Here is a 27,898-nt window from a genome sequence, read left to right as displayed (position 1 = left end):
TGTGTGTTGCTTTGCTTGCATTGATACATTATATTTTTGGTTAAAATATAACTTTTAAGTTTTGGCAAGGTGTTTCCAGCTTTTAGCATTTGCTGTGCCTCCCTTGTTTCTGTACCATTACCATCCAGTTTCATGAGGTCACTACGTACAATTCACAGTATTAGATGGTAAGCCAAAGGCCACTTGATAGAATGGCATCACTGTAAATGAGGATATTTCCTTACCCTCAAGGTGCAGTCAGCCAAGAGTTGATTACATTACTAGTAGGGGTACAGCACCCTGTATGGGAGGTTTGGGGTTATGACCACACAAAAAAGCCAGTATTCTGAATGACTGGACTTTAAAGCACCTAATTTTCATTAAAAGTTTCCAGTTTCAAAGAAATGACAGGGAACCGTTACTGTTGCCATGCCTGCAAGCCTTAGCAAGATCTTCATTTTTCACTTTTCACTTTTGGAGTTTGACTGCAGTGGTGGTACTGCGGTAGTGTTGTCGCCTCACAGTTAGACGTTGCCCGTTCGATTCTCAATTAGAGCGTCTACTGTGTGATGACATGCGTGAATGGGTGTTTCTTCGTTGAAGGTTGTGCGTTAGGCCCGGCAAGCCAGCACGTAAAACTCTACTGCCAATCATTAGTGGACCGGAGTTCCGCTGTGGCGACCCCTAACCGGGAAAAGCCGAAAGACACACACACACACACACACACACACACACACACACACACACACACACACACACACACACACACACACACACTTTTGGAGTTTGAGCAGTGGAATCTGGTAGTGTTGAGTGTCACTGTTTTTTATCCCTACTCTTCTTATAAAAACCTGACTATTGTTTTACAGATATTAAAAAAGGTTTAGAATATGTTTTTTGTTATTTCTTTCAGCCTGAATACAAAATTGCTGATCCAATCTGCACATTTATTTTTTCTGTGTTTGTATTGGCAACAACAACTACTATTTTACAGGATATTTTGCTGACCTTGATGGAAGGTAAGGCATCATATTAATCTAATTTATTGGAAATTTCAGTATATAGTCACATCTTCAGTGCAACATTCTAGTTTATTCTAATATTGAGTGACAGTGCCTTCAATAATGTTTCAAAACTTTGCAGTTGATTTGAACAATTACTAGAAAGTTATATAAAGGCTTCACTGTGACAAAATCATCTTAAGCACACTGCAAATATTTATGGATTAAAACATCTTGGCGCTGCTGAACAACTTCATTAGTTTCAAAACTAACAATGCACTCTTCCTAAATAGTAAAAAAAATACTGTTGGAAGCTTATGGTACAATCTCGGCATGTTTGAATTAAACAAATTATGTTTTTTACAAAAATATACTTTAAAGAGTCAGAATATATAGAACATTGATAATAGAAATAGATCCTGAATGAACCTTTTAGTCATACTGCTCAGGCCAAGGAATTTGACAAAGCAGCAGTACAATATGCAAATATGACACATAATATCAAAAAACAAACAGTGATTCATTATATACTTTGAGACAAACAGGTGTGTGGTCATAATAATAAGATTTCACTATGTATACAAGACCATGAGGAAAACAAACACAATCTATTTCTATTGATAATAAATGTTAATAAATAAAATAAAATAAAAAAAAATATATATATATATATATATATATATATATATATATATATATATATATATACCGCTGTTGTGAACAGTGGAGACAGATGTGGGATCGTGAAGGAATGGATATGTTAATATGTATTTATGTGTTCATACTAAGTGGTACACTTAATCCATACTAAGTGGTGCACTTATCGTATTGTGCACTGACTGGGTTCTACTATGTGCCCACCCAGAGCAGGTGACTAAGTCCTTTATTATACCTCCAGGGCAAAATACTAATTTATACAGGATGCTCTTAATGGCATAAATTATGGCAGATCGGTGCCGCATGGCCATGCACAATGCATAAATGGATTCTTTGTAAGTTCTTCCCCATCTGTAGTTTGAATAATGAAGAGAGCCACATGTATATAATGTGCCAGTTTATTAAATGGGAATGGATTTTTTTATTAAGATAACTAACCTTCCTGTTTGGTACCAGGAAATGCAGAGGTTCAATTAGATAGGAAAAGAATGTTTAAGACATCTTGCAGATAGCTTTTCAGTTAAAAATAGGAGCTTACAAATGCTTGGTACTGGTACACATTATACATGAAGAGGGGAAAGGCACATCATTTGTTAAGCCTAAAATAAAACAATGATAACATTTCTTTAGCTTGTTTTGTGTCAGAGAAATGCTGTGACACTGGATTATGATCTCCAAGATCAAGTGACAAATATCACCCTTGTCTAGTATGTCAATGAGGAAAGGTGATCCATTCTTAGTAGTTTGGACAGAAGGGTATAGAAACTGATAAAAGTAGAGCATTTGAGAGACACTCCAGTTATAAAAATAGTGACAACTTTATATAAGTGTATATGTGTATACACACACATATATATATATATATATATATATATATATATATATATTATTTATTTAACATTTGTTTACTGGGAAAATCCGACTGGATCAGCAGCCCATTTTCAGAGGAGGCCCAGAGAGAAAATCTCCAAATGACAAGTGAAAGTTAAGACAATTTACATGAACAATATAAAAGCAGGTATTAAAGCACACATTAGTAATAACTGAATACTACATAAGTACAGCGAGGTCGATATAATAATAAAACATATACTAAATTAAATTGGTAGATTGCAAACTTTTTTTTTTATATGTACATCAGGTAGGAGTAAGGTAAAGACTGAGGATCAGAACATTAGATTCAAATAGATGCTTAGTGTATGAGAAAGTTAAGGGTCTAGAAATATGGAAAGTCTGTTAGTCCAATATGCTAGTGGTTAGTAGATGAAATTCCTGTTATAGGGATAGAAAGAAAAGCCCCTAGAGAGTGAATGGAGTTCACCTGTTAGGGAAAGAGCAAGGGCAGGTCTGATAGGTTCAAAGGTTGATAGGTTGGTACTGGGCTATCTGCCCGAAGGCATATATTAGCCCAGCCACATTGTGCGGTATTCACCACCCCTTTAGTAGTTCCCTAGACCCTTGTACTAGCAGCTAGTACCCTTGTCCCCTATCTAGTAGTGCTGTTGGTGTGATCTCCGGTGTGAACTTTCTGTTACCCATCCACTCATCAAGGTTCCTCTTGAAGAGTGATAGTGAGGGGCTGTGTCTTATGTAGATCGGGACCCTGTTCCATAGTAAGGGAAGTCTCTGCGAAGGGAATCTATCCCTCCAGCATGTTCTATTCATTGTTGTGTTGTGGTTTATATCCCTAGAGCGTGTAGCTCGAGTAGATTTGGTTTTTCTAAGATGGAGCATGTTCAACAATTCTGGGTTGGACATGGCTCTGTACGTTAGACAGAGGAAGTTGTTAAAGCTCTCAGTGGTAGTAATGTCTGTTGGCAGAGAGTTCCAGAGCTTGGCAGTGACATGAAGGTATAGGCACTGTTCAGCTCTTATGTTTGGAATGTAGATGGTTAGGAGTTGTTTGTTTTTCAGAGCAGAGGGTTCTTGCAGGTATGTAGGGTTTTAGGAAAAATTTGAGAGCTTGGCAGCTATCAGGTGTATATATCATTTTATGTGCAGAAGACAGCTGTACTAGGCTTAGGTGTTGTGTGAGTTCAAGCCAATTTAGTTCTTTCAGAGCTAGGCAGTTGTGGGAACGGTAGGGGTAACCTGTGGTGAATTTGGCAATTTTAAGGTAGCAGGATTGGAGCGTATTTTTAAGAGAAGATTGTAATTTGGTGTATAAGGGGGCTGCATATAAGAGCGAGGGAAGCAAATAGTTGTTAGCAAGGGTTTTTCTGGTGGAGCTATCCAAGAACATTTTTTTGTCTGTAGAGTGTTCCTAGCTTGATGTGTGTTTTTTTAATGCTATTGCAGATGTGGTGTTCGAAAGTTAGTCTGTTATCTATGGTTACACCTAGAAGCTTAGCTGTGGGAACTGTTTCAATTTCTGTGTTATTCTGTGGAATATTTTAAAGTTAGATGAGACTGGTTTTGTCGAGAAAAGAAGGAGTTTTTTTTTTTTTTTAGGATTTTAAAGTAGCTGGGCTTCTCTCAGCCATGTCTCTATTGAAGTGAAGGTGGCTTGGGTGAGGTGCTGGAGTTGTATGTTACTGGAGGAGGAAATTATGGTAGTGTCATCTGTGTATTAGATAAATGAGCTAAGGCGTGTTGAGGTATGAAGGTTGTTGGTGAAAACATTAAAGAGTAAGGGTACAAGTATGGACCCTTGTGGGACCCCAGTTATGTTAGTTTGATATTGGGATAATTTATTTTGCCATTTGACGCACTGTTGGCGGTTGGATAGGTAGCTTGTAAACCATTGGAGGGATGGTGGGGTGCAGCCTATAATGGATAGCTGATGAAGAAGTTTGTTGCGGGACACTGTGTCAAATGCCTTTGATAGATCTAGTAGTAAGACAGAGGTGATATTACCAGAGTCAATGGATTTTGGACACAGTGTCCATGAAGGAAATTAGGGCAGTGGTGGTGCTGTGTGATGGGCAAAAACCATGTTGGGTAGGGACAATTAGTTTGTTTTGGATAAGGTGGTACAATAGTTGCTTATGTATGCATTTTTCCAAGAGTTTGGAAAGAGGAGAAAGGCTGGAGATAATTGAATAGTTCAATGGAATTGGCCCCTTTATCTAAAGGGGTGATGATAGACTTTTTCCAGAGGATGGGACAATGGACTCTGCTAAAGTGTAATATATAAGGATACTGACAGGATATGCTATGGATTCTGCAGCAAGTTTTAAGTATTCGGGGGGAGGTTGTCAGAGGAGAGGGAGCATGTTTTTAGTTTTTTTAGTAGTTTTTGAATGAGCGAGGTAGGGACAGGTTTAGGAGATGTGTGTGTGTGTGTGTGTGTGTGTGTGTGTGTGTGTGTGTGTGTGTGTGTGTGTGTGTGTGTGTGTGTGTGTGTGTGTGTGTGTGTGTGTATACATACATATAGATAGATATGTATATATAAACCAAAGCGTAAAAAGGTTACACAGACAAACTAGTTGGTAAAAGCTACAAAAAAACCCTATCAAAGCTAAGAGTCTTCAGTGTATAATACTTTAAACCTTTGTAGTGGAGGCCCATGGGATATATACACATAAAACAAATGTCATCCCTATCCATATTCAAGTGCAACTTTGAACTATGGATGGAAAACAGAAAATTTCCCCCAATATTTCCCCCTGTACTTCTAATGGACAAGGCAGCTATTAAATACTTTATTCCATGCATGGGTCTCCTCAAATTATTTATGGTATGGTCTCAGTTTTTATCACTAGGGATAATATATAGTTATTGACCATGGGATGTTGTAAGGCCAAGCCAACACCAAAGAGGAAAGGTTAATCCAAGCATCAAAAGGGACATTGGCTAGGCTTAAAATGGCATGCAAGGGCAGCTAGCCTAGTACTTACCTATGAACCTATATGCAAAATGTTATTTAAACATATTACTGAGAATGGTTTAAAGTCACATAGAGCAACTAGCAGTATGGACTTTAATGCTCCTTTAGACCAGCTACTACACAAGAAGTTGAAAGAAGGTGAAAGTGTCTTAATTTACATTAAATACAACCATTCCTCAAGTCTGATTAAACAATATGACATGCTTATGCTTCTCCGTGTCCAAATTACCATTGACAAAGTCCCTTACCATACATCCTTCTCTATAACCCAGGAAGCCCATAAATTTGGGCCACTAAAGACAAATCTTATTAGATGTAGGCATGCTGTGTTTTGCTCTATTTTGAGCTCATCATTACAACATAAGTGGATTGTTTGGCCCTACTTTCAAAATAAAGAGCTTAAAACCAAGCCGGATGTCCATAAACATTAATGTAAGTCCAAAGTATCCACATAATATCCAAATTAAAGGGTACAAAATTACACAAAAAAAGTCTGTAAAAAACTACAAGAAAGACGCAGCCAAGCTAGAGTCTTCGCTGTGTAAATACCTTAAACCCCCTATAATGGAGGCCCATGAGGTATATGCAAATCACCCCATAAGGACATACCACCTAGTTCTGTTATAAGGCTTCTGTATGCCCACAAATTTTACTTTTAAAGACTTCACTGGTACATTCAGACCAATAAAGCCAAAGCCAACTTGTAGTCATGCCATGTTTTGTCCTTTTTTCTTAGCTCATCAGTTCTGCATAATTGGATAATTTGGCCATATTTTGGAAACTTGTGTCACTAACCAGGGAGACACACAACTGGGCCTGTCCTGACTAATTTAAATACATAAAAAAGGAACAGAAATGGGAGAGAAAGAAAATAAAGCAGAATGGAATGCATAGTTAAAATAAGAAAAATGGAGAAAATTGGGTTAGAGCCAAAAGAGAAGCAGACACAATAAATTCACACATAATGTTACACATTCAATTTATTAATAACCGATTTCATTTTTATTAACTCTTTACTGAACTAAAACAAAAAATATGGGAAGTGCTTATGCATACTTGGGAACAATGACATAGGAAGTGCTTATGCATAAATGGAAACAATGATCTAGGAAATTCTTATGCACACGTGAGAAGAATGAGTGTATTGCTATCAAGTCTAGGTGGGGTTTACATTTACATTCTGAATAAATGATAATACATTTCATATTTGTGCCTGATATAAATGCAGTTGCAATATTGTACTGAAATCAGATACCATTCTTTATAAACACTGTTGCAATATATAATAATGCAATCAATTAGGCAGAATACTGCATGTTTACATTGACATATCTTTCAGATTTGGTTGCAATACTGTACTGAAAGCACTTTAGAGCTTCATTTATCATCCTTTATAAATACTTGTAATTTTATGTATATATATATATATATATATATATATATATATATATATATATATAAAACTGACATCAGTTAAAGGAATAATAATGCATTCATAACTTGTGTTAAGGAAAGATACAAAACTCAAAATTCAGCCAATCAAGTGATCTCTTTATTGAAGAACACGATCTTGGTAGACTACGATGTATGGCATGCTTATTTCTTTAAGCTTTTATCTTGTCTGCTACTTCTCAGCTGCTTCTGAGATTATTGTGAACTGTTGTGTGTGTGTGAAGTGCCTTATCTGTTTACATTCTGTAGTTGAAGGATGCTAGGACGATCTGTAGTAGGAGTAATACCCAAATACTGACCACAAGTTATACAGTCTTTTATAAGGAGGTGGTGGGCAGATGGGAGTGGGTACCTTTCAGATGAAAATAGATGTTTTTTCGAGCTCTTTCAAGAGATGCAATCCCTATGGTCAACCTGGTGTTAAATTATGACCTTTTTACCTAATTTTGTCTTGCAAGTATTATACTTTAAACTTCTTACAATAGATTTATTTACCTAATTTTTACTTTCTTCCCACCAGTGAGTAAAAGCTGCTAAGTGGGAGGCAGGTACCTTGTCTCCTCTTTTTTTTTTTAATTTTTATTTATTTATTTTACATGGGCAGCTGCAGTGGAGCAGTGGTTAGTGTTGCTGCCTCATAGCAAGAGGTTCTCCGGTTTGATTCTTGGCTGAGGTGCCTTTTGTGTAGAGTCTGCATGTCCTCCCTGTGGTCATGTGGGTTTCTTCCAGGTGCTCCAATTTCCTCCCACATCCCAAAGGCATGCTCTAGGTGGATTGGACACTCTAAATTGGCCCTAGGTGTGCGTGTGTGTACCTTCCGTGGAAGGTTGGGCACTGGGCTGGCAATTCGACACTTTAAAACTCCACTGCCAATCGTTCTGCAGATCATTGTTACACTGTGGTGACCCCTAACCAGGATAAGCCAAAAGGAGATGATGATGATTTATTTATTTTACATTTGCATACTAGGACAGCCCGACTGGGCCAGTGGCCTCTTTTCAGTGGAGGCCCGTGGAGAAAAGATCCGGTACAAAATATACATTTACATGGATGGTTTCCATTAAAAAAATTACAATTACAATGATGGTTTCAAAGCAATATAAAGCAAACATAGAATTAACACATGCCAATTTACATTTAAATGAAGGTTTCAGAACAATATAAAGCAAACATAGAGTTTTTCTACAGAATTAATGCATACCAAAAGGACAATACAACATGGTCTAGATGTAGAAAACAAAAAACCAAAGAAACACACCAAGCCAGCAGGAATTATAGTTAGCGCTTTTGTTTACTTCATAAGCAAACTTCATCAGACCTGGTCTGATGAAGTTTGCTAATGAAGTAAACAAAAGCGCTAACTATAATTCCTGCTGGCTTGGTGTGTTTCTTTGGTTTTTTGTTTTTTATAAGTTTGTGTTCTTCTTTGGCTTAATTGTCTAGATGTAGGACATGTGAGGAATATCCAAAGAGATAATAATCAGGCAATAACATTCTTTTATAAAATGAATGTATCATATCAGTACTTTACTAGTCATAAGATAGGCTAAATATAGCAGATATAAGAGTTTAGTTGAAATAGTCTTTGAGAACTGTGTTAAGAAACATACTATGGAAAAGAGGAGAAGAAAGAAGTGTATAGTCTGCTCATTTTTTTCTAATATTTTTTCAGACTATTTCACCAAATAATTACAATTGTCTTGACCAAACTTATCAAATATATACCTACCTTGATTCACAAACTTTGGCTTTTTTAAAACACTTTGTACTAGTGCCCATGATAAAAACCCACTCCCAAACCAAAGGAATAAATATGTGACTATAATTAGAAATTCACTCTCATTCTAGTAAGGAATCCTCTCTGTTCTTTTATTCTTTTGTTTTGATTAAAAACCCGCTCTCATACCCGAGATGGATACTCTGTCTTTTTGACAGGGATATGCTGACCTTGTATTTTATGGATTAGAAACCACTAGCACACAATTAAAGAAATCTTATGCTGTGCTGTAATGTGGTTGATCATAGATACATACAATTTACCCACTCACATACAATCAAATCAAATGTAGAAATTATTAGTAAAGCTTAACTGTAGAGACTGCAACTTCTGCTGAAAGTGAGGAAAAATGAATTCTGTACTGATACAATAGAAATCTGATTAACAGAAAACCTATCACAGTGGGCCCAATGGCAGTTTCTAATGTAGCAGCACATAAATGGCTTGGAAAATTTGAGTGTATGGTACCAAACTGTTAAGGAAAATATAAAAATCAGGCTTCAGCCAAGCAAGTGATTTCTTTATTGAAGAACAAGATTGTGGGAGACCACATAAATAAACCTGTGTTTCCCCAAGCAAAGGGATAGTCCTTTATAGTAAAATCACACAGTATATATGAAACAGTTATTATATGGTTTTAGCTGACTGACCAGAAAGAACAATACATGTTTCTGACAGATCCTGCTGGCAGTACAATGTAATGTTTTCCTTTACTAAACTTAACCAGACTGAATAACCAATTCTATTTCTGTATAGCTGAATTGACAAAGCATGAGGATATGCTTATGTCAGGAAAAGAAATAACATTCTTAGTCACATGGACCTAGACACCATTTTAATTCAATATGGATTCCAGTCTTGATTTATTTTCACATAAAATCTAATTTCTTCATACTTGCAATATATTTTAGATTTGATTACATTATTGTACCGACAGCACTTTAGGTCTTCATTTACTATCATTTATATTATAGTTTATATCTATATTTATATCTATATCTATCTATCTATCTATCTATCTATCTATCTATCTATCTATCTATCTATCTTTCTATATCTATATCTAGTAATGAAATTAGTTAAAATCAGAATGCTGCATTTCTTACTTTATTCATACTTACCAGCAATTTCAACTAATCTTTTCACTCTGTGGTTTTGTTGAGAGCAGTTATAATCTCCTGTTCAGCTAGATAGAGAAGGAAGACATAACGTCATTGTTCTTTACCTGTATCTCACATTTTGCCTTAACATTTCTGATATGATTACTTGTACTCTGCAATGTATTTCAGTCACTGTTGCAGTTCTTTGTATATATTTTATTTCTTTAAATATTTATTCTCATACTGCGCCAACTTTATCTTTCATGCAAGTTATAAATAGCAGGATTGTGTCTTCCATCCATTTATTACACTTTTATATGTGTGCAAAGTTTGTCTATTTGGGGAAAGGGTGTTGTCTGCAATCTTTCCATACACTTTCAGTAAAGGTTTTACTTCAACCTATTATGGTTTACATAGCTGAATTGCAGTTTCATGTAACAGTCTGTGAATTTTCTTCAGACAGAAGCTGTGCACACACAGAAAAATTTAGCAACATTCATCAAAACATAATACTGTTACAGATGGGTGCAGTATATATACATCAGGACAATGAGATGTGCTTTTTCTTATAGGGTCATAGGGTCATATGTGTTTACTAGGCTAACACCAACAAGGGCCTTTTTAAGCCTAGCCATGCACCTCAAATCTCTGACAAGTTCTAATACCTTTGATAAATGTAAGCATGGGTCTGGGAGATGAACCATTTACAGGTTACCTGCTTGCATTAGAGACATAGGTGCCAAACCAGGGATGAATTTCTGGTTTCCCATCCAGTTGTCCAAGTTGCACTTGAATTGGGTTAGAGAGGAACTTTGCTTAACTATAATCATATAAGGGATTGTTTAAAATGTATACAGATGTAATACAACTGGTCATTTCTGACTAAAACATGTACTGCTCACTTGATAATGCAGTCTTCTCAAACAATCTTCCCTATGACTAGTAGTGCCTGACTGATTTCAGCTATCTTGTATGTGCAGTTAATATTGTGGAAGAAATTACTGTCTTACATAATTTACTGTTCTAATAAATATTTTATGGCCTATACAAAGACAATCCTTTCTTTATAAAAACTGTCTGTTATTTACTTCAGCTACTAACTAAAGTAATACATACTGTAAATTATATTAAGTGGTAATGTATGTATGTAGGCTACAGTGAGAGGATGGCATAATGGTTAAGGTGGTTACCTTACAAACAAAAGGTGCAGGGTTTGATTCTCACATGGGGTAACTGGCTAGGCTTAAAGTGGTCCACAAGGAAAGTTAGCCTAGTACTAATCTATGAACCTATGAACTTACAAATATCTTATGCAATCATTTATTATTATCTGCTATATTTTATAACTGTATATGTAAACCACAATGCTCATGTAAATATCTTATGTATAGTATGTTAGCAATTGTTCTGGAGCTTTTCTCTCCAGGCCTCCACTGTAAACAGGCAGCTCTGTTCAGTTGGACCTCCCCGGTAAACAAATGTAAAATAAATAAATAAATGTAATTTTCTGTTTGTATATAAATACATGCATTTATGTACATGAAAAGATAATTGTAAATATACACATGTTGCATATATGCAATTTACAGACATAGATATGCATAGCTATATTTCTTTACTTATATATATATATATATACACACACACACACACACACACACACACACACACACACACACACACACATACACACACACATTTGAATTTATACAGAACATGTTATCACAAAACATTCCCTATATTTGTATACAGATGCAGTTCTGTGTAAAGTTATGTTTATGCTTTGTTGCATTATTATAACAATATAGACACATAATTGCAGTTACATATAATTCTTCTACCAAATACTTTCAATTATGCAACCTTCTTATAGTTTATTTTTAAACCTATGCTTAATATGACTCAATAAATAAATAAAAATAAAAAAGTAATACTTACAATAGAACTCAGGCTTTCTTGATGTTGCTTGTTCAACCCACTCAACCAGCTGGTCAAGCCTATGTTTCTGCAGGTCATCGTACCTGTGGTCTACATTGGGGGCTAGAGTGGGTGATCCCTGTCAGGGATAACAGCTGCTCACCTAAATCTTGCTAATTGTCAATTTTTTTCCCACTTAAACCTTCTAATGCACAACTGGATTTTATCCAGGTATGAACCACTCAGAAGGTAGAGCATTATCTTGGTTTCTTTATCTTACTAGCTCGGAGCACAGCCTATTTCCTTCACAGGTGCAGCACCTACAGCATTCAATACACATAAAAGCACAAGCATCAGTGTCTCACCAAATAAGCCCCTAAGGCTAAGCACATCTAAACCAATTTTTTAGTCATAGGTGACTCCATTGTGAGATACACAGATTTTCCACTCACCAGACTGGACAAGGAGAAGGTTGCGGTCAGCTGTGTCTCAGGTGCCAGGATCCATCAGATCACACATGCAGTCAAGTCTCTCAACAATAAGTACCATTATGACTCCATCATAGTTCATGTTGGTGTGAATGACTTGAGATGTACCTCATTGGACTATATGAAGACAGACATATTTGAGCTCTCTGAATGTGTGTCAAAGGCAGGTATGTTCTTAGCCTTGAGCAGCATTCTACCCTCACCTAGGATGATACCATAATAATAACAAAAAATGACTGACTTCAACAATTGGCTTAGTTTCTGGTGTCATTCTAAGGAGATCCAGTTCCTGTTAGCCTGGGATGACATGGTTGATAGACCACGCTGCTTTGCCAGAGATGGTCTTCACCAGTCACCTCTAGACTTTCAGTTACTGGCTAAGGCACTTGCTTCCCCCATAGTTCCTTTTTAGACAAGGTCTCAAGAACAAAATTTCTGATGTGAAAATATCACTCACAAATAAATTAAAGGTCATGCTGCTAATTGCTAGGAGTTTAAATCAGAAACTGCACTCTCTGGAAGAACTTCTCTCCCTGGAGAATGTTGATGACTGTGCAGTCAAAAAAACTTGGTTTAGGGCCCCAGAGAGTACCCCAGCCTTGCAGGACTACAGTTCCTTCCACACTTTCAGACAGCAAAATGAATGTGTGAGAACCAAAGGAGGAGTATCTATCTTCATCAGAGATAAATGCACTTCTAGACTGGTTAGACTGGAAGACTCCATGGAGTTACTCCAAGTTCAACTAACTGTGGGTAAGACCCCCCCCTTCAAGTCATCAGTAGCTATAGGCCACACTGCTTATTTGTACCTACTTGAGTCAATCAAATTACAACTAAACACTCTAGTCATGGGCAATTTTAACTATTCATCCATTTACTGGGAAACTTACATGAGTACCAATATGCTCATGCAAAGATTCCTGGACTTTGTTAACACTATTGCCCTGGAGCAAATAGTATGCGACCCCACAAGAGGCCTGGCTTACAGACCAATCACAGATCCAAACCTAATGGAAATGCTGCACAGTTGCAATGTGACTGGGACAAGGGTCAACCACTCCAGGGACCTTAACCTGGCCTGCAACATAAATAGGACCTGCTGGAGAGAAAGATATGTCTCTCAGAGGCTGCCACTCCTCTGGAATAGGCTTCAAATTCACATCAAACAAGGCCCTTCTATGACCCTGTTTAAGCATAGACTGGATGACTGGATGGGAAACTGTAAATTCCTGCTGAGGATTTCACTTAGGACTCTTCTAGGTATGGGCGGTCATTGCTAACTATGATCTCAGGTTTAGGCAAGATCCTTTATATTGGGTTTCCCTAGTATTATACTAGGTACACATGGCTATGCTTATAAAGACCTTTGAGTCAGTAACCCAGTAACCACCTTTGAACCTATGAACAAGCAGCTTATTCTGTCCTTTCATTAAGTGATTGCAGTAAGTGACTGCAATCACTTAATGACAGCTTGCAACCTGTCAAACCATTGCCATAGCTGTATCTGGACAATGTAGGACAGTTTAATGAAACCCAACTTATTAGAGGCTGGAGCAAAGAGTGTTTATTGTACACTTAGAAGTGGTGTTTTTCCGTAGCAAACATTCAACACGCCACATCTTCTAGTTATTCAACCCACTATCTCCCACGTGGAGCTTACTGCCTGTAAAACTTGGTGTTTTTTCCGTTGCAAACATTACAACACGCCACATTATCTAATTATCAACCCTACACTCTTGGCGCGACTATTCAGGAAGAGCAGTACAGCTTAATATTATTGCTTAGCTTTTAGTGCTGTTATCGTACTACCTTTAGTTGTTATACTTTTTTTACCTGCTATTGTATTTAGACATTTACCTGCTAAAGCTGGTTTTAGAGTTAAACTGTTTGCCTTTTTGCTGCTATTTACCTCTGCTGGTTTTGTTGTACTGTTTTTATTTTTCTCTTGTACATCCAGTATTTGAACACCTATGCTAACCCTGTCTTTTTTTATTCCCTTCCTACCTATCTGCCTTACCTGTCTCCCCACATCTCTAGCTTAATCTCTATTGTTTCCTGTCCTGTTTACCTCCTACTGGTGTTGGACGAACCTGGCCCTGCCTACAGGATTGAAAGTTGCTGGTTTCCTAACTTCTCTCCATTCAAGGAACAGAAAGTAGGTTCTGGGCTCTGTTTTTTGCTGATTTATAGCCTCCTATTAGGTCAACCTAAAGAGTCCAGACAATTGCCTGTGTCTTAGAGCCTAGCAGCCAGTACCTCTCCTCTTTTTAACCCTCACTACCCCTTCACATCCCTTACTTTTTAGCTTTTTTTCTCTACTCTTACTTCCTATAACTCTTCGCTATCCTATTTCAGCTGCCCCTATCACATTTCAACTACCTACACTATCCAGTAGATGGCAGTCTCCTCTCACTGATTACTTCTCTACTGCTCCTACTGCCTCTGATTATCCCCGTTTTAGTCTGCAAGGTTAGGGTTTTGGTCTTCTGATCTCCCTTAGTCTCTGTATTTACCTTGCTGTCTATCTAGCTCCCTGCTAACTGTAGTTTTTCGTTTCCTACTGCTGTAACTTACCTAATCCTCACCTGCTACACTATCACCTATTTCTTCCTTCTCTCCTACTGTATGTTTTACATAACTTCATTCATCCCACTGGTGAAAGGAGTCCTTCTATTCCCATCAAACTTACCTGCATTTCTGATTGTCTCCTTTCTAGCCCACCTTCAGTTGTTTCTACCCGCTCCCTACCCCCAATTCCCACCCACCCCCAGGGGTCCTTATCTTATAGCTCTCTAGACACACACCCTATCCTAGCCCTCCAATCCTTTCGTTCCACCTCCTACCCAATACCCTTTCTCCACCTTACACTCCCACTCATTTCTTCACTTCTCCTTTCCTATTTCCTCTCACTTCCCCCTCCCATTTCAACCTCCCCTTATTTAACTCCTCTTTCTGTTTTATTCCTATCCCCTCCTTGTTTCTCCTGGTTCTAATTCTAACCTCTTCAGTAATATAACCCTCTCTACTATCTCCACTCATACTTTCTCATATCTGTCTTTTATACTCCTACTCCTCTTACTATGGCTTCCTACCAGACTACCCAGCTCTTATTCTCACCTCTACTTCTTTCCACCCTATGCTCAATGTACCTCCTGTCCTACTATGAAAAAACACTTTATGTCCAACACTGCCACCCTAGCAAACACACAACAAAATTTCTCCTTCCACTTATCCCATACCCAAATATTTCTTCTACCCCTAATTATCACTTACCTAAATTCCATAGACTCTCACACCTTAACTATGTAGTGCATTCTGAGAACAAAACTAAAATACAAACCCTTCTAAGGATTAACCTCTTAAACAAACCTACTAATCCCTCCCTCCTAGATGGAGATATCCACCCTAACCCTGGTCCTACTTCCCCTTCTCCCCTAGTGTCTACACCTAAACTTAATAACACCTTCTTAATAGGCCATCTTAATATCCAAAGCTTAAACAATAAAGTACCATACCTGCATGCCCTCCATACTCAATCATTTGATATTCTCTGCCTCTCAGAAACCTGGCTAAAACCTACTACTAAAGACACTGAAATTATTCCCCAGGGCTATAATATAGTAAGACTCGACCGTCCCAACCGCAAAGGTGGTGGTGTTGCTATCCTTTATAAGAATCATCTAAACATCACTACCCTTCCAGACTCTCCAACTCAAGATAACAAAATAGAAGTAATCATTGCTAAACTTCAGATAAATTCCAAAAAATCCCTTTATATCATCTGCATGTACCTGCCGCCTGGTAACAACATACCTATCCTTGAGAATTATCTCAGTTGGGTATCGACTACTTATCCACAAGAAACTATTATACTAGGCGACCTTAACATAGACTGGAATAGCATTAATGCTGAAAACCCTTCATCTCATATCAACCTACATAGTTTTACCCAAACTATTACCTGTACAACCAGGCGTAATAAACATAGTAATAGAGAAAGCATCCTAGACTGGATACTTATAAACAGAGTCGAACATAACTACAAAACAGGAACCCTGCCTGATGATGTTAGTGATCACTCTTTAACCTTCATAACTAGGGAAAAGACTGATTGTACTATCCCCCACATTACAAGGAAAGTACGCACCATCAAAAATTTTAATCCTGACCTATTTCAGACGGAACTTGGTTTATGTAACTGGAACACCTTAAAAATGCTTCCTCTTGAAAATGCAGTAATCTACTTTAATACAACTTTTTTATCTATTCTTGATAAATATGCTCCTGAACGTAGTATTAGAATTAAATCTAATTCAGCCCCTTGGCTCTCCCATGAAACAAAAAAACTTATTCTTACTAGAAATAAAGTCTGGGCCTCATGGAGATCCCACAGAAATAACCCTGACTTTCTACACTTTCGTCAGCTTAGAAATTTAACTAAAAGGGCAGTAATATCTGACAAAAAGAAATTCTACCTTGAACTACAGCAAAAGCATCTAAATAATTCTAAACTCTTCTGGTCCTCAGTCAATAAGCTCCTCTCCCCAGGAACCTCTAAAACACCTTCCCCAATTAATGCTGACCCTGACTCCCCTCAACAAACTGCAGATGCTTTTAACTCTTTCTTCACTGAAACTATACAAGCTCTAGCTAAACAGCTAAATGCCAACAACTTCTGCCTACCAAGCAACATAACTAACCCCTCCTCTAAATTCTCTCTACAACCTATCTCTACAACTTACATTTATAGACTCCTTCTCAAACTAAAACCTTGCACCCCCTCTGCTGACAAGCTCCCTTCACTATTTCTTCAAAAGGCTGCCAAAGTCATCGCATATCCTATATCAATTCTCATAAATAGGACCATCAAAGAAGAAATCATCCCTGATATCTGGAAAGCCTCTCATATCATCCCACTTCATAAAGGTGGAAATTCCACTGACTATTCAAATTATAGACCTATTGCTCTCCTCTCACCCTTGGCAAAAATTCTGGAAAAATGTATTCATCATCAACTTGTACAATATCTCTCTCTTCACAATATTATAGCAGACTGTCAACATGGTTTTAGACCACATCACAGTACTACGACTGCCTTGCTTTCCTTTGTAGACACTATTAATCAGAACCATAACAACAACTTACTCACTTCTGCCCTCTTCATTGACCTCTCTAAAGCATTTGATATGGTCGACCACGCTTTATTACTTAAGACTCTCGAATCACTCTCTTTTGATTCCTCAGCCATTACATGGTTCAATTCCTATCTCACAAATAGAAAACAGGCAGTTCTATGGGATAACCACATTTCCTCTTACTTGCCTGTTTCCATCGGAGTTCCTCAAGGCTCTATCCTTGGCCCACTTGTTTTTTCCCTCTTCATTAATGATCTTCAAACAATAATCCCTCAAGCTACATGCATTCAATATGCTGATGATTCTACACTCATCTGCTCAGCATCTTCCACATCAGAACTGATCTCTCTTACCCAAAATGTCTTTAATAGTGTGGAAACATGGTTCTCCAGTCGTCTCCTCTTACTAAATGCCAAAAAAACTAAACTTCTTCTCTTTACCCCCACTTCCAGGACCTCCCCCTTAAACTTTAATATCTCCTCTAACAGCGCTACTGTCATCTCACCTGACTCTACAACTAAACTGTTAGGTATTACCATTGATAATAATCTCTCATTTGACAAACATATTAACAACTCTATAAAACTAGTCAACAGAAAAATAGGATCTTTGTATCGAATTAGACCATTTCTTACACCAGCTACTAGAACTAGGATCGCTCTCTCCCATCTTATTTCTACTCTTCTTTATGCCTCACCCATCTTTACCAACCTCAAGAAAAACAACCTTAACAAATTAGCTACCTGCTACAATAGCATTGCTCGCTTCGCTACTGGTAACCCCTACAGAACCCATCATTGTCTTAACCTGAAGCAACTAGGCTGGCTTGAAATTCAAAACTATCTCACTATCCATCAACTCATTCTGGCCCATAAAATACTGTACCAACCAAATAACACTCCTGTACTCTCCCAACTCATAATCCCCTATAGCAATCTTAACTCTCTCCGCTCTTTGAGTAAACTCTTGACTACTTCTATAAAATCTAATAACACTGCTGGTAACTCCCTATTCACCAATTCTGTTGGTACTAAGTGGAATTTGTTACCTACTAACATAACAATGATTTCTTCTCTGCCCCTTTTCAAACAAAACATTAAACGACACTTCCAAAATCACTGGCTTTGTTCCTGTTGTAAACCTGATTAACCTTCTACTATTACTACTTATCTTAAACTATCTCTCTTATTCTTCTTTTACTCTTTTCTTCACTTTGCTTTCTTCTTCTCCCTTTCCATCCTCTCCCTGCTTCTTTCCCTGTTAACTTTCTTAACCTGCTTTCTCCACCTCTAATCCTTTTCTCCCTACCCCACTCTTATTGTTCCACTTTCATTACTTATTATCTTTGTATCCTTATCTCCAAGTATTTTTATTTCCTGTATGATGTTATTTGGAATTTCTCTGTGTGTGGTAGTAATTAATTAATGTTATACTAACTATTTAGAAGATTTTTGAAGATTTTTGCTGTTTTTTACTAACCTTTTTCTAAATGGCTTGTTATCTATGTTGATTTTTATGTATGTATACATTTTTTACTTCTGTGGAGCTTTACTCCTCGGGCCTCTACTGAAAATGGAAATATATCCAGCTAGACTAGCCCAGTCAACAAATGTAAAATAAAATAAAATAAATAATATTCATATTTATTAAGCTCTAACTCCAAATTTATACTCAGCAGGACAAAAAATGAATGAACTGTACAGCTAAATTTTCCAGGAAGCAACTATATTAATGGACCTTCACTATTTGTTGTCCAGTGTAGCACAGACATCATGACTTTGAAGGAAATTGTCCATTGTTAACAATATGGTATGGTGGAATACATCACAGAGTAGGCCTTCATCTTACATGTAGTACACTGAGTACAGTGATAGCACTCCAAAACTGGGAAAAAGATAGGCTTGTTAAGTTCATTTCTGTCACAAGAAAGGAGCTTACCAAGCTTTTGTTAAGCACCCATCATCACTGTTAAGCTCTAATCTCATGCTTGAGCATTAACAGTAGTCAAATGCCACCATAGAACTGGCAATAAAACTCATAATCCACCATTAAATATTATTACAATGCTCATGTGGTCAAGAAGTCATATGACAAAGTCACACTAAAATGTATTTGTCTCTGTATATATCTAGAAAAAAAGTTTTAAAAAATGAATAATAAGGTAAATCATTTAAAATATATATTTAGCTGGCAGGGTTAATTCCCTATAAAAGATCTTTGCTTCCCAGGGACCACCTATAGCATTAATGGGAACATATTCCAGTACAAAGAACTTTAAACCTGGAGCCATACATTTAAGAGAGTGTTTATAAAGTGAATTAGTATATATTTTAACAGCAATGCTGTGCATGCTGTCATAAATTTGCTTCTTTACTGTCTTCCAGTTTTTCCAATATAGAAAGATGTGCATGATTGATAGTTGGCTGAATATATTAGACCAGAGCTTGTACAGTTAAAATATTTTGTAGGTGTGTACATTGTATTATGGGCAGCAATAGTAAATTAGCTGCTTTTTAAGATATACTTGCATTGGTGACAAAAGCCACACTTGTATGTTCCCAGTTTTCTGTTAGTCAAGGCTGTATTTTCCACCCCTCTATCAAAATTCTCCTTGAAGGTTTTATCGTTTTTTTTTTTGTATATTATAAGAGGTTGGTCACCCAAATGTTCAGCAGTGTCTGGAAAATTTGAAAATAAGTTCCAGTTTCTGTTCAAAATATTTCTGATCACTCCAGAGTCATTGCTGAAATCATTACTTTGTCATAGTTTGCACCTCCGGTCTTTTAAGAAACTACATAGTCATTCCCTTGTCCTGAATGTGGAACATACTTAGAGCCCCAGGTATTTGTCATTTCATCCTGTATGCTATTAAAAAGTTTGAAGAATGCCTAGTATCTAAAAAAGTCATATAGATTTTTCCTTTCCTCAAGGAAGTTATTGTAGTCAGAAACCATATGTACTAGTCTAACATACTGGTCTTTCACAAAACTTCTTGTTTGAAAACATGGGAGGTTATTGTCTTAATGAATGTAGGAGTTAGAGGAAGTTGGCTTATGGTACAAGTTAGAAAAAACATGTTTTTTCTAACCTGTTTTTTTTCTTAATGTGACATCCAAGTAGTTATCTTTATTATGAGAAATATATGATGTGTGAATGACCGGGTATGTGACATTAATAGAACCTGCTGAAGGGACAGATTTGTCTCCCAAAGGTTACCACATCTTTGGAACAGACTCCCAATTCATGACAGAGAACCTCATTCACCCTCTTCAAAAGCAATCTGGACAATTGGATGGGTAACCATGAATTCACCCCAGGGATTCCAAGTGTCCCTCTTGGACAGGGGCAATAGGTGCTGATTGTGGAAATATGGGTAGAACTTGACTAGGCTTGTAAGGTCCCTAGGGCCATTAGCCTAGTAACTTTCTATGATCCTATGACAAGAAAGGGGAGGCAGACTGAATATATCTTAAAAATTAATTTAGCTTGTCCAAAGTATCAGACCACAATATACAGATAACATTCAGAAATCTGGAATAATTAATCCAACAGTCTGAAGATGGAGAGTTAAAAATGTGGTTCTTCTCCCAAGTCTGTGATACCATATTTGCATAAATGGGGGTACATGCCCCCATTACCATCCCCTTAATTTGTTTGCAAAATTCAATTCTTGGAAAACTGGGAATTTATTATTCAACACTATTTCCATGAAGTCATCAGCTTAATAGCCATATTGTATTAGAAGTCACAGTAAAATAAAGTTTTCTCAAAAAATTCCATGCCTTCATTATGTGGTAATGCCAAAAATAAATTCACCACTTCTATACTGATGAAAATCAAGTCTTCTCTGTACAATTTATGGCTAATGTCTCTAAAAATTCATAGACATCTCTTAGCAAATACGTATGTTTTGTAGTGAAATGTTTCAACTTTCTGTCAATAAATACAGCATAGGACAAGGTTTTTGAACCCTTGGCAGCCATTATGGACCTCAAAGGAGGATCTGGGTTAAAAATAGTACCCAAAGAAATACTGTGCAGAAGAAAGGCTAAACACTCAGAATTAAAGTAAAAATCAGAAATCATACCTCCCAGTCTAACATATTGCCCTCTCACTTTTCAAAAGTTTTTTTAATAACCAATTTATAAGATATATACAGACACAAATACCTTTTAACATGACTTTGTCATTGTCTTTTTGACCGCATGGGCAACAGCAATAGTATTTAGTTGTGGATTATGAGATTTTTCCCAGTTATAATGAAGTCCTGAACATTTTAAGGCTGAACACTCTCAACTCTGTGTTATAAAAGAATTTTGCTTTACTACCAAGTGTTTTGATTCCCTTCAGCACAGTATTGTGTTAGACACGTAGCACTGCCATGTTTTTTCTCTTACTTTTGTAGTACATGGGAGCAGGTAAAGCTCCATGCACACAATGAATCATGATCAGGACTGCCTGAACGTAATCCATTAGTTATGTGTTCTCATCACAGATGTCAAGAAAACACCACTCTCAATGTAAATTTTCTGTCATCTATGTCTCAAACATATAAAAAGGTAGTTTAGATCATAGACCCGACTGCAACCTTTTATATTAGGCTATCAGATGGTCACTACCTGATTATATATGTCCAGCACCATTTCTGATGCAGATTATTGCAGACATAATTACATGTCATAATCAGTGTTGATTGAAATGCCCACTAGTATTTTAGCATCTTCTCTAATATTGTCTCCAGTCTTATAATTATTCCCTTTTTCCTCACTAGTTTAGACTTTCAGTACTCAATTGTTCTACGCGTTTCATGAATACTCCTATTACCATCAGTTACAATGTCAAGTTCTACACTATTTGTTGCAAATGTGAAAACTGCAGATATCATTAATGTATTAAAATAACATCTCTGTAGATTCAAACCTGCCCCACTGCTTGGTGCAGAGGACTGTCACTGAGTTATACCTACAGGACCCAGCAAAAGTGTCATGGTTAGTAAAAATCATGAATTAGCCACAATTACTATCATAAATGTCAGCAAATCCAAAAGTACAACAGTCCATCATTTCTCAGTTATTTTACATTAATTCCATAACTTTTACTTTGCATTGTTTCAAAAACTGTGTACTGTCACAGCACATGCTGTTTAAGAACATAGATGTTTTAGTGGCGAGCTTCAACCCTGCTTGTGCACTTTTTCTTGATTCATTATTCATAAAATAACATCAGTACTATACTGATCAAAGTACCAGTATGTTTTGCTGACAGCTGAATAACCATGTGTTAAATTAATGAGGTCTGCCTGCAGTCTGTCTTCTTTTAATTTTATTGGTATACTTAATTCCTAACAGCAGATAAAATGCATTGCATCATAGGAGCATTAATTATTCTATTGTAATTGACTATATGCATGCTAGGGCAGAATTTTTAAATATATGCATGAAAATATCATGGGGTCTGAGTGTATTTCCTTTTTGCAGGTACCCCAAATGGAATCAGTTACAACACAATGAAGGAAAGGATCATTAGTGTTGATGGAGTGATAGCCATTCACAGTCTAAATGTTTGGGCTCTCACAATAAATCAAGCTGTTCTGACAGTCCATGCTGTTATAGGTAAGAGTCTAATACTGAGTGACAGAAATACCTTGATGCCTGCAATACAAGCTTTATTATAATGAATGCCAGTAAATGATTACATAACACAACAAATGCATTATAACATGACTCACTAGATCTTTAGTCCTTTTGTTAGAAACAAATTTGAGTTGGTATCTACATCTATGGAAAACATTATTAAGACATGCTGGATACTCCCTTACTGTTGAACTGTAACTGGGGCAGAAATCTAGAACAGTAAGGTTTTGGATAAATTTGACATTTTAAACTATACAGGGTGATTTACTTGGAGATTTTAACGAAACTTATAGAATCATATTCTACTTACAGCAGTAACTTTCTGAGTGATTCTTGCAATGATACTAATGGGTCTAATGGTAGGTAACTGGGTCAGTAATAACATCTGAGGGGTAGATGGAGACACATTATGCTAAGGGATGAGTATGATGTGAGATACATTGGAGTTAAAGCAGGGAATAAAGGTCAAGTGACAATTATCATTTAAGACAGAGGCACACATTAATAGAAAAGAAAACAAAACATATTAACAATTGTCATAGTCATGAGTTATGCAAGACAAATATGTTTTCTGTTTTTAATAGTTATTTACTCCATTACATAATCTGCTCAATTCTTGCCTTCCATTAACCTCAGTCCTCGTCCTGCACATTATTCTGCATGTACTGTTCCCATAAATTCTATTTATTTCTATGTAATTTGCTCCTTCCCTTTCATACAGAATCCATCTCTAGTTTTTTGTATCTGCTTTAAAATATTCAGTTCTTTAATTACAGCTGATTTAGATTTTGATTTCCAGTTTTAGTAACTGTGGTTATCCAGCCAACTCACTACAATCCTAAAACTATTTGTAGTTACCTCTCTTTTTTCCATCACATCTCCAGTATTTGTTGTCTACCTGAAGAAAAACTCTCTGAAGTCTGCTTAGGGCTTAAAAATACCTATAGGTTCATAGGTGGTTCATAGGTGTGTACTAAGCTAATGGCCCTAGAACCTTTACAAGCCTATCCCATAGCATTACCCTGGCATCATGCCACTCGACCTTAGTTCATAGTGCCTCTGTCGAGTAGAACCACTGGAATGATCCCTGGGGTGAATTTTCTATTTCCCATTCCACTCATTAAGATTTATCTTGAAGACGGCCAGTAAGGTGCTCTGCTTGACATGTATAGTATGGGCAGTCTCTGGGTTATCAACCTATTCCTTCAGCATGTTCTGTTGATTGTGGTAATGAGATTGAGGTCTCTGGAGTGTGTGGTGTGGAGGGATTGGGATTTCTTTAGATGTAGCATTTCTGATAGAGCCGGGTCAGACATGGCTCTGTAAGTCAAGCAGAGATCGCCTCTAAGTAGGTGACATGAGACAGAGAATAGTTGGAGTTTTTTTAGTCTGTCCATATAGGACAAGTATTTAAGGCTTAGGATCCTCTTTGTGAGGTAGTTTTGCGGCCTCTCCAGTTGTTGCAGGTGTCTAGTGGGGTACATGCCAAATGGGACATTGTACTCGATGATTGGCTTAATGAGGGAAGAGTAGAGGGAGACAATGACCTCTTTCTTCCTGGATGCAAAACCCTTTGTAATGAGATGTGCCACATAGAAGGACTTTCTGATCACAGTGGCAACATGGTGGTCAAAAGAGAGGTTGCTGTCAACCTGTGTTCCCAGATCTCTTATAACACCTTCTGTGTTCGGTGGACTACCATCAATGTGGTAATTCAAGGGAACTGGGTTTTTCCCAAGGGGGATGACGACACATTTTTTGGCATTGAGCTTAAGGCCATGGGTCTGACACCAATCGTTGGTCTCATTGAGGCCTTTCTGTAGGATGTCAACATCACTTGGGGAGTTAATAATAGCTCCCAACTTGCAATTGTCTGTGAACTTTAGGTCCCTTTGTGTTGGCCTGGGCTTCAGAGAAATAGATACCAAACAGGAGAGGTCCCAGGACTGAACCCTGTGGGACTCCACTCGTGACTGGTTGGCAGTCTGACTTGGAATCAGTGACTTTCACACTGTGGGTTCTATCTGTGAGCCAGTTTGCAACCCACCTAATGATATAGGGGTTGATGCCTAGCTTAGTGAGTTTTTCTATGATTCCTGAATGGGGAATGGTAGCAAAGGCCTTGGCCAGATCAAGGCAGGCCGTATGAACCACCTTGCCTTCATCCACAGCTCTGGTGACTGACTCAAAGAAGTCGACCAAGTTGAGCAGGCATGATCTACCCTTTACAAAACCAAACTGTGTAGGATCCAGAGTTTGGAGGTTCCCTATATCCTTGTTTATTATGTCTATGATGATGCATTCCATAGCTTTCCATATCAGACTCGTCAGGGTAATGGGGTGATAATTCCCAGGGTCTGTAGTCACTCCTCCTTTGTGGAGAGGGATGACTGTAGCAGTGCGCCATTCATTAGGGACAAAGCCTGAGGTGAGGTTGTGATTGAACAGGGCACAAAGGTGAGGTGCCAATTCACTTTGTAGTTCATGTAGAAAACAGCCAGAGATATTGTCAGGTCCCATAGAAGCTGTATTCTTGGCCTTGGACAGTGCTGTTTTAACCTGTGCAGCAGTAATACTGGGTGCCTGACAATCTACTGGTATTGTGATTGGTCCTTGGGGGGGGGTAAAGTTAGAACTGAATCTGTCGGCCAGTATATTGGCAAGATCTGTTGGCTCGGTATAGGAGGTACCACTGTGCAGTAGCTCAGAGCAAATCTGGGTATTGCCGTGGAGATTCTTTACATAACTATAGAAGGCCTTGTGGTTGTCTGCTGCAATTCTGGTTTCATAGCTAGCTTTAGAGGATTTGATGAGGGATCTCAACTTTTTGTTTTGGCTGATAAGGGAGTTTTTCCAGTCTTGGGACTTCACCTTATTCCGCATCAGTCTAGAGTTTGTTTACATCAGGGGACCACCAGATTGGCTTCTTTTTTTTAAGGAGAGCATCTTGGTTCTATTGGGTATGGTGAGATCCGTGCATTTGTGTACGTGTTCGTACAGTCAATTGGTGTATGATTCGGCGGTCATGCAACTATTCTCCATTTGCATGGGTGCCATGAAGTTAGCCACCTCTGTTTTTAGGAGCCCAAAGTTAGCTTTGGAGAAGATTTTCATGGTGGTTACCTTTGTGTGGAGGGGGGTGTGGATTTCCAAGATAATTAGTTTGTGGTCAGATCTAACCAGGGAGGAGTTGACTATTGGTGTAGAAAACAGTCACCCATGTTAGTAATGACCAGGTCAAGGATGTTACTACCTCTAGTGGGGGTAAGAACGAGCTGGTCCAGGGCATTGGAATTAATGAATTCCAGAAAGCATTGGGCAAGCGTATTGGTATATGAGTAGTTTTCCCAGTTAACGGAGGGGTAGTTGAAGTCGCCCAGTATGAGAGTGTTAGGCTGGACCCTAATATTCTCCAGGGTACTTAGGAAGGTGGAGTGTGAGTCTTGGACATGGTTGGGGACCTGTAGAAGGCTATGACCTGAATCACTGTCTTACCCAATGTTAGCTGCACCTGAAGTGTCTCAGATGCATTATGTTGGGCTACCAGTCCGGAGGTGTTTTCCTCCTTTATGAATATGGAAACACCACCACCTTTGGAGCTTCGGTCCAAGTTGTGGGGCTGAAAGGTATGTTATAGCCTGGTAGTGCAGGGGGTCTTTCTGCTGCTTTGTACCAGGTCTCTGTTACAGCACAAATGTTGATGTTCTCCATTTTAAGGAGTGCTTCGAGCGAGTGCATTTTGAGATTTAGACTTCTAGTATTGAGCAGCATGACTATCAGACTGCATTTGTTTGTAGCTGTTATGGTGGTAATTTGATCTTTGGAACACCACTTAAAACAGTCACTATAGGGGTGGCAAGAGCCTTGGCCAGTATCTGGAAGCCCAGGGGTGACAGATGCAGCCATCTCTGGCAAAGCATCAAGGTCTGTCAATCATATCATCCCAGGCAGATACAGGATCCCCTTAAACTGACACCAGAAACTTAGCCAATTGTTGAAATCAGTCATTTTCTGCTTGTAGTGTGGTATCGTTCTAGGTGATAGTAGGATGCCGCTCAGGGCTAGGGTCATACCCGCCTGGGCTACATAATCTGTGAACTCCTCCATGTCTCTTTTCATGTAGTCCAGGGAGATACTTCTCAGGTCATTCACACCTACATGTATAATGACAGATTCATATTTGTATCTGTTGTTGAGGGACATGAGTGCGTGCATTATGTGGCGGATCCTGGTGCCTGACAAGCAGCTGACTGTTACTTTCTCCTTATTCAACCTAGTGAGTGAATATCAGTGTGCCTCACTATCAAGTCACCTATGACTAGTGTGTTGGGCATGCTGTTTTGCCTTAGGGGCTTTGGCTGAGTGGCACACTGTTTAAGAGAGTTATATGTCTCATGATTAGTGTTGTATTGTGGTGGTCGAGTGCATTTCCACCTTGGAGGTCTCTGCTCTTTGGATACTGCCTAGAAAAAAAAAACATTCTCGACTTTGTTGCATACTAGGTAGCCATACAGACGTCTTTCCATTGTTCTCTTGTATATTGTCTCTCCAGTCTCTCTTCGCAATATTTTCTAACCGCCTCTGAGTGATTTTTATACCTATCATACAATATTCCATATGTCCTACTAATTATCCCTTTTAAATAGCAACTTATGCCCTATACTTGACTGAAAACTCTATCAGATCTAATCTTTCACATATCCCGCCCCTATCCATTTCTCTGTGCCTAGCCTCTAATGACAATCCCAGATAGGGAAGGCAGTCCCTAATCTGCAATCTCAGGATGCTTGGCCTCATCCTATTAACTTTCCTGCTCTAGTTATTTGTTCCCAGTATATTGGTTCTTTTGCCAGTTTTCTCCAGTAAATTCCAGCCCTCTCTTGCCAATTTTCTATACTGGTTGCAATCATCACTGTTGTCAAAATCACCT

The 27,898-nt window shown here is 38.0% G+C and overlaps 1 protein-coding gene across 1 annotated transcript in view; it reads left to right on the top strand.

Annotated features, from left to right (window-relative positions):
* Positions 1 to 27,898, top strand: part of SLC30A8 (solute carrier family 30 member 8) — a 250,034-nt gene that overhangs the window by 165,299 nt on the left and 56,837 nt on the right. Inside the window, exons 6-7 of the mRNA XM_044066248.1 lie at positions 893 to 998; positions 22,813 to 22,947. Coding sequence (XP_043922183.1) covers positions 893 to 998; positions 22,813 to 22,947 — 241 coding nt within the window. The remainder of the gene's footprint in view (positions 1 to 892; positions 999 to 22,812; positions 22,948 to 27,898) is intronic.

The sequence above is a fragment of the Protopterus annectens genome, chromosome 3.part1, assembly GCF_019279795.1.
Source record: "Protopterus annectens isolate FY-2018-M chromosome 3.part1, PAN1.0, whole genome shotgun sequence".
Lineage (NCBI taxonomy): Eukaryota > Metazoa > Chordata > Ceratodontiformes > Protopteridae > Protopterus > Protopterus annectens.
This window is presented reverse-complemented; position numbering and strand designations above follow the sequence as displayed.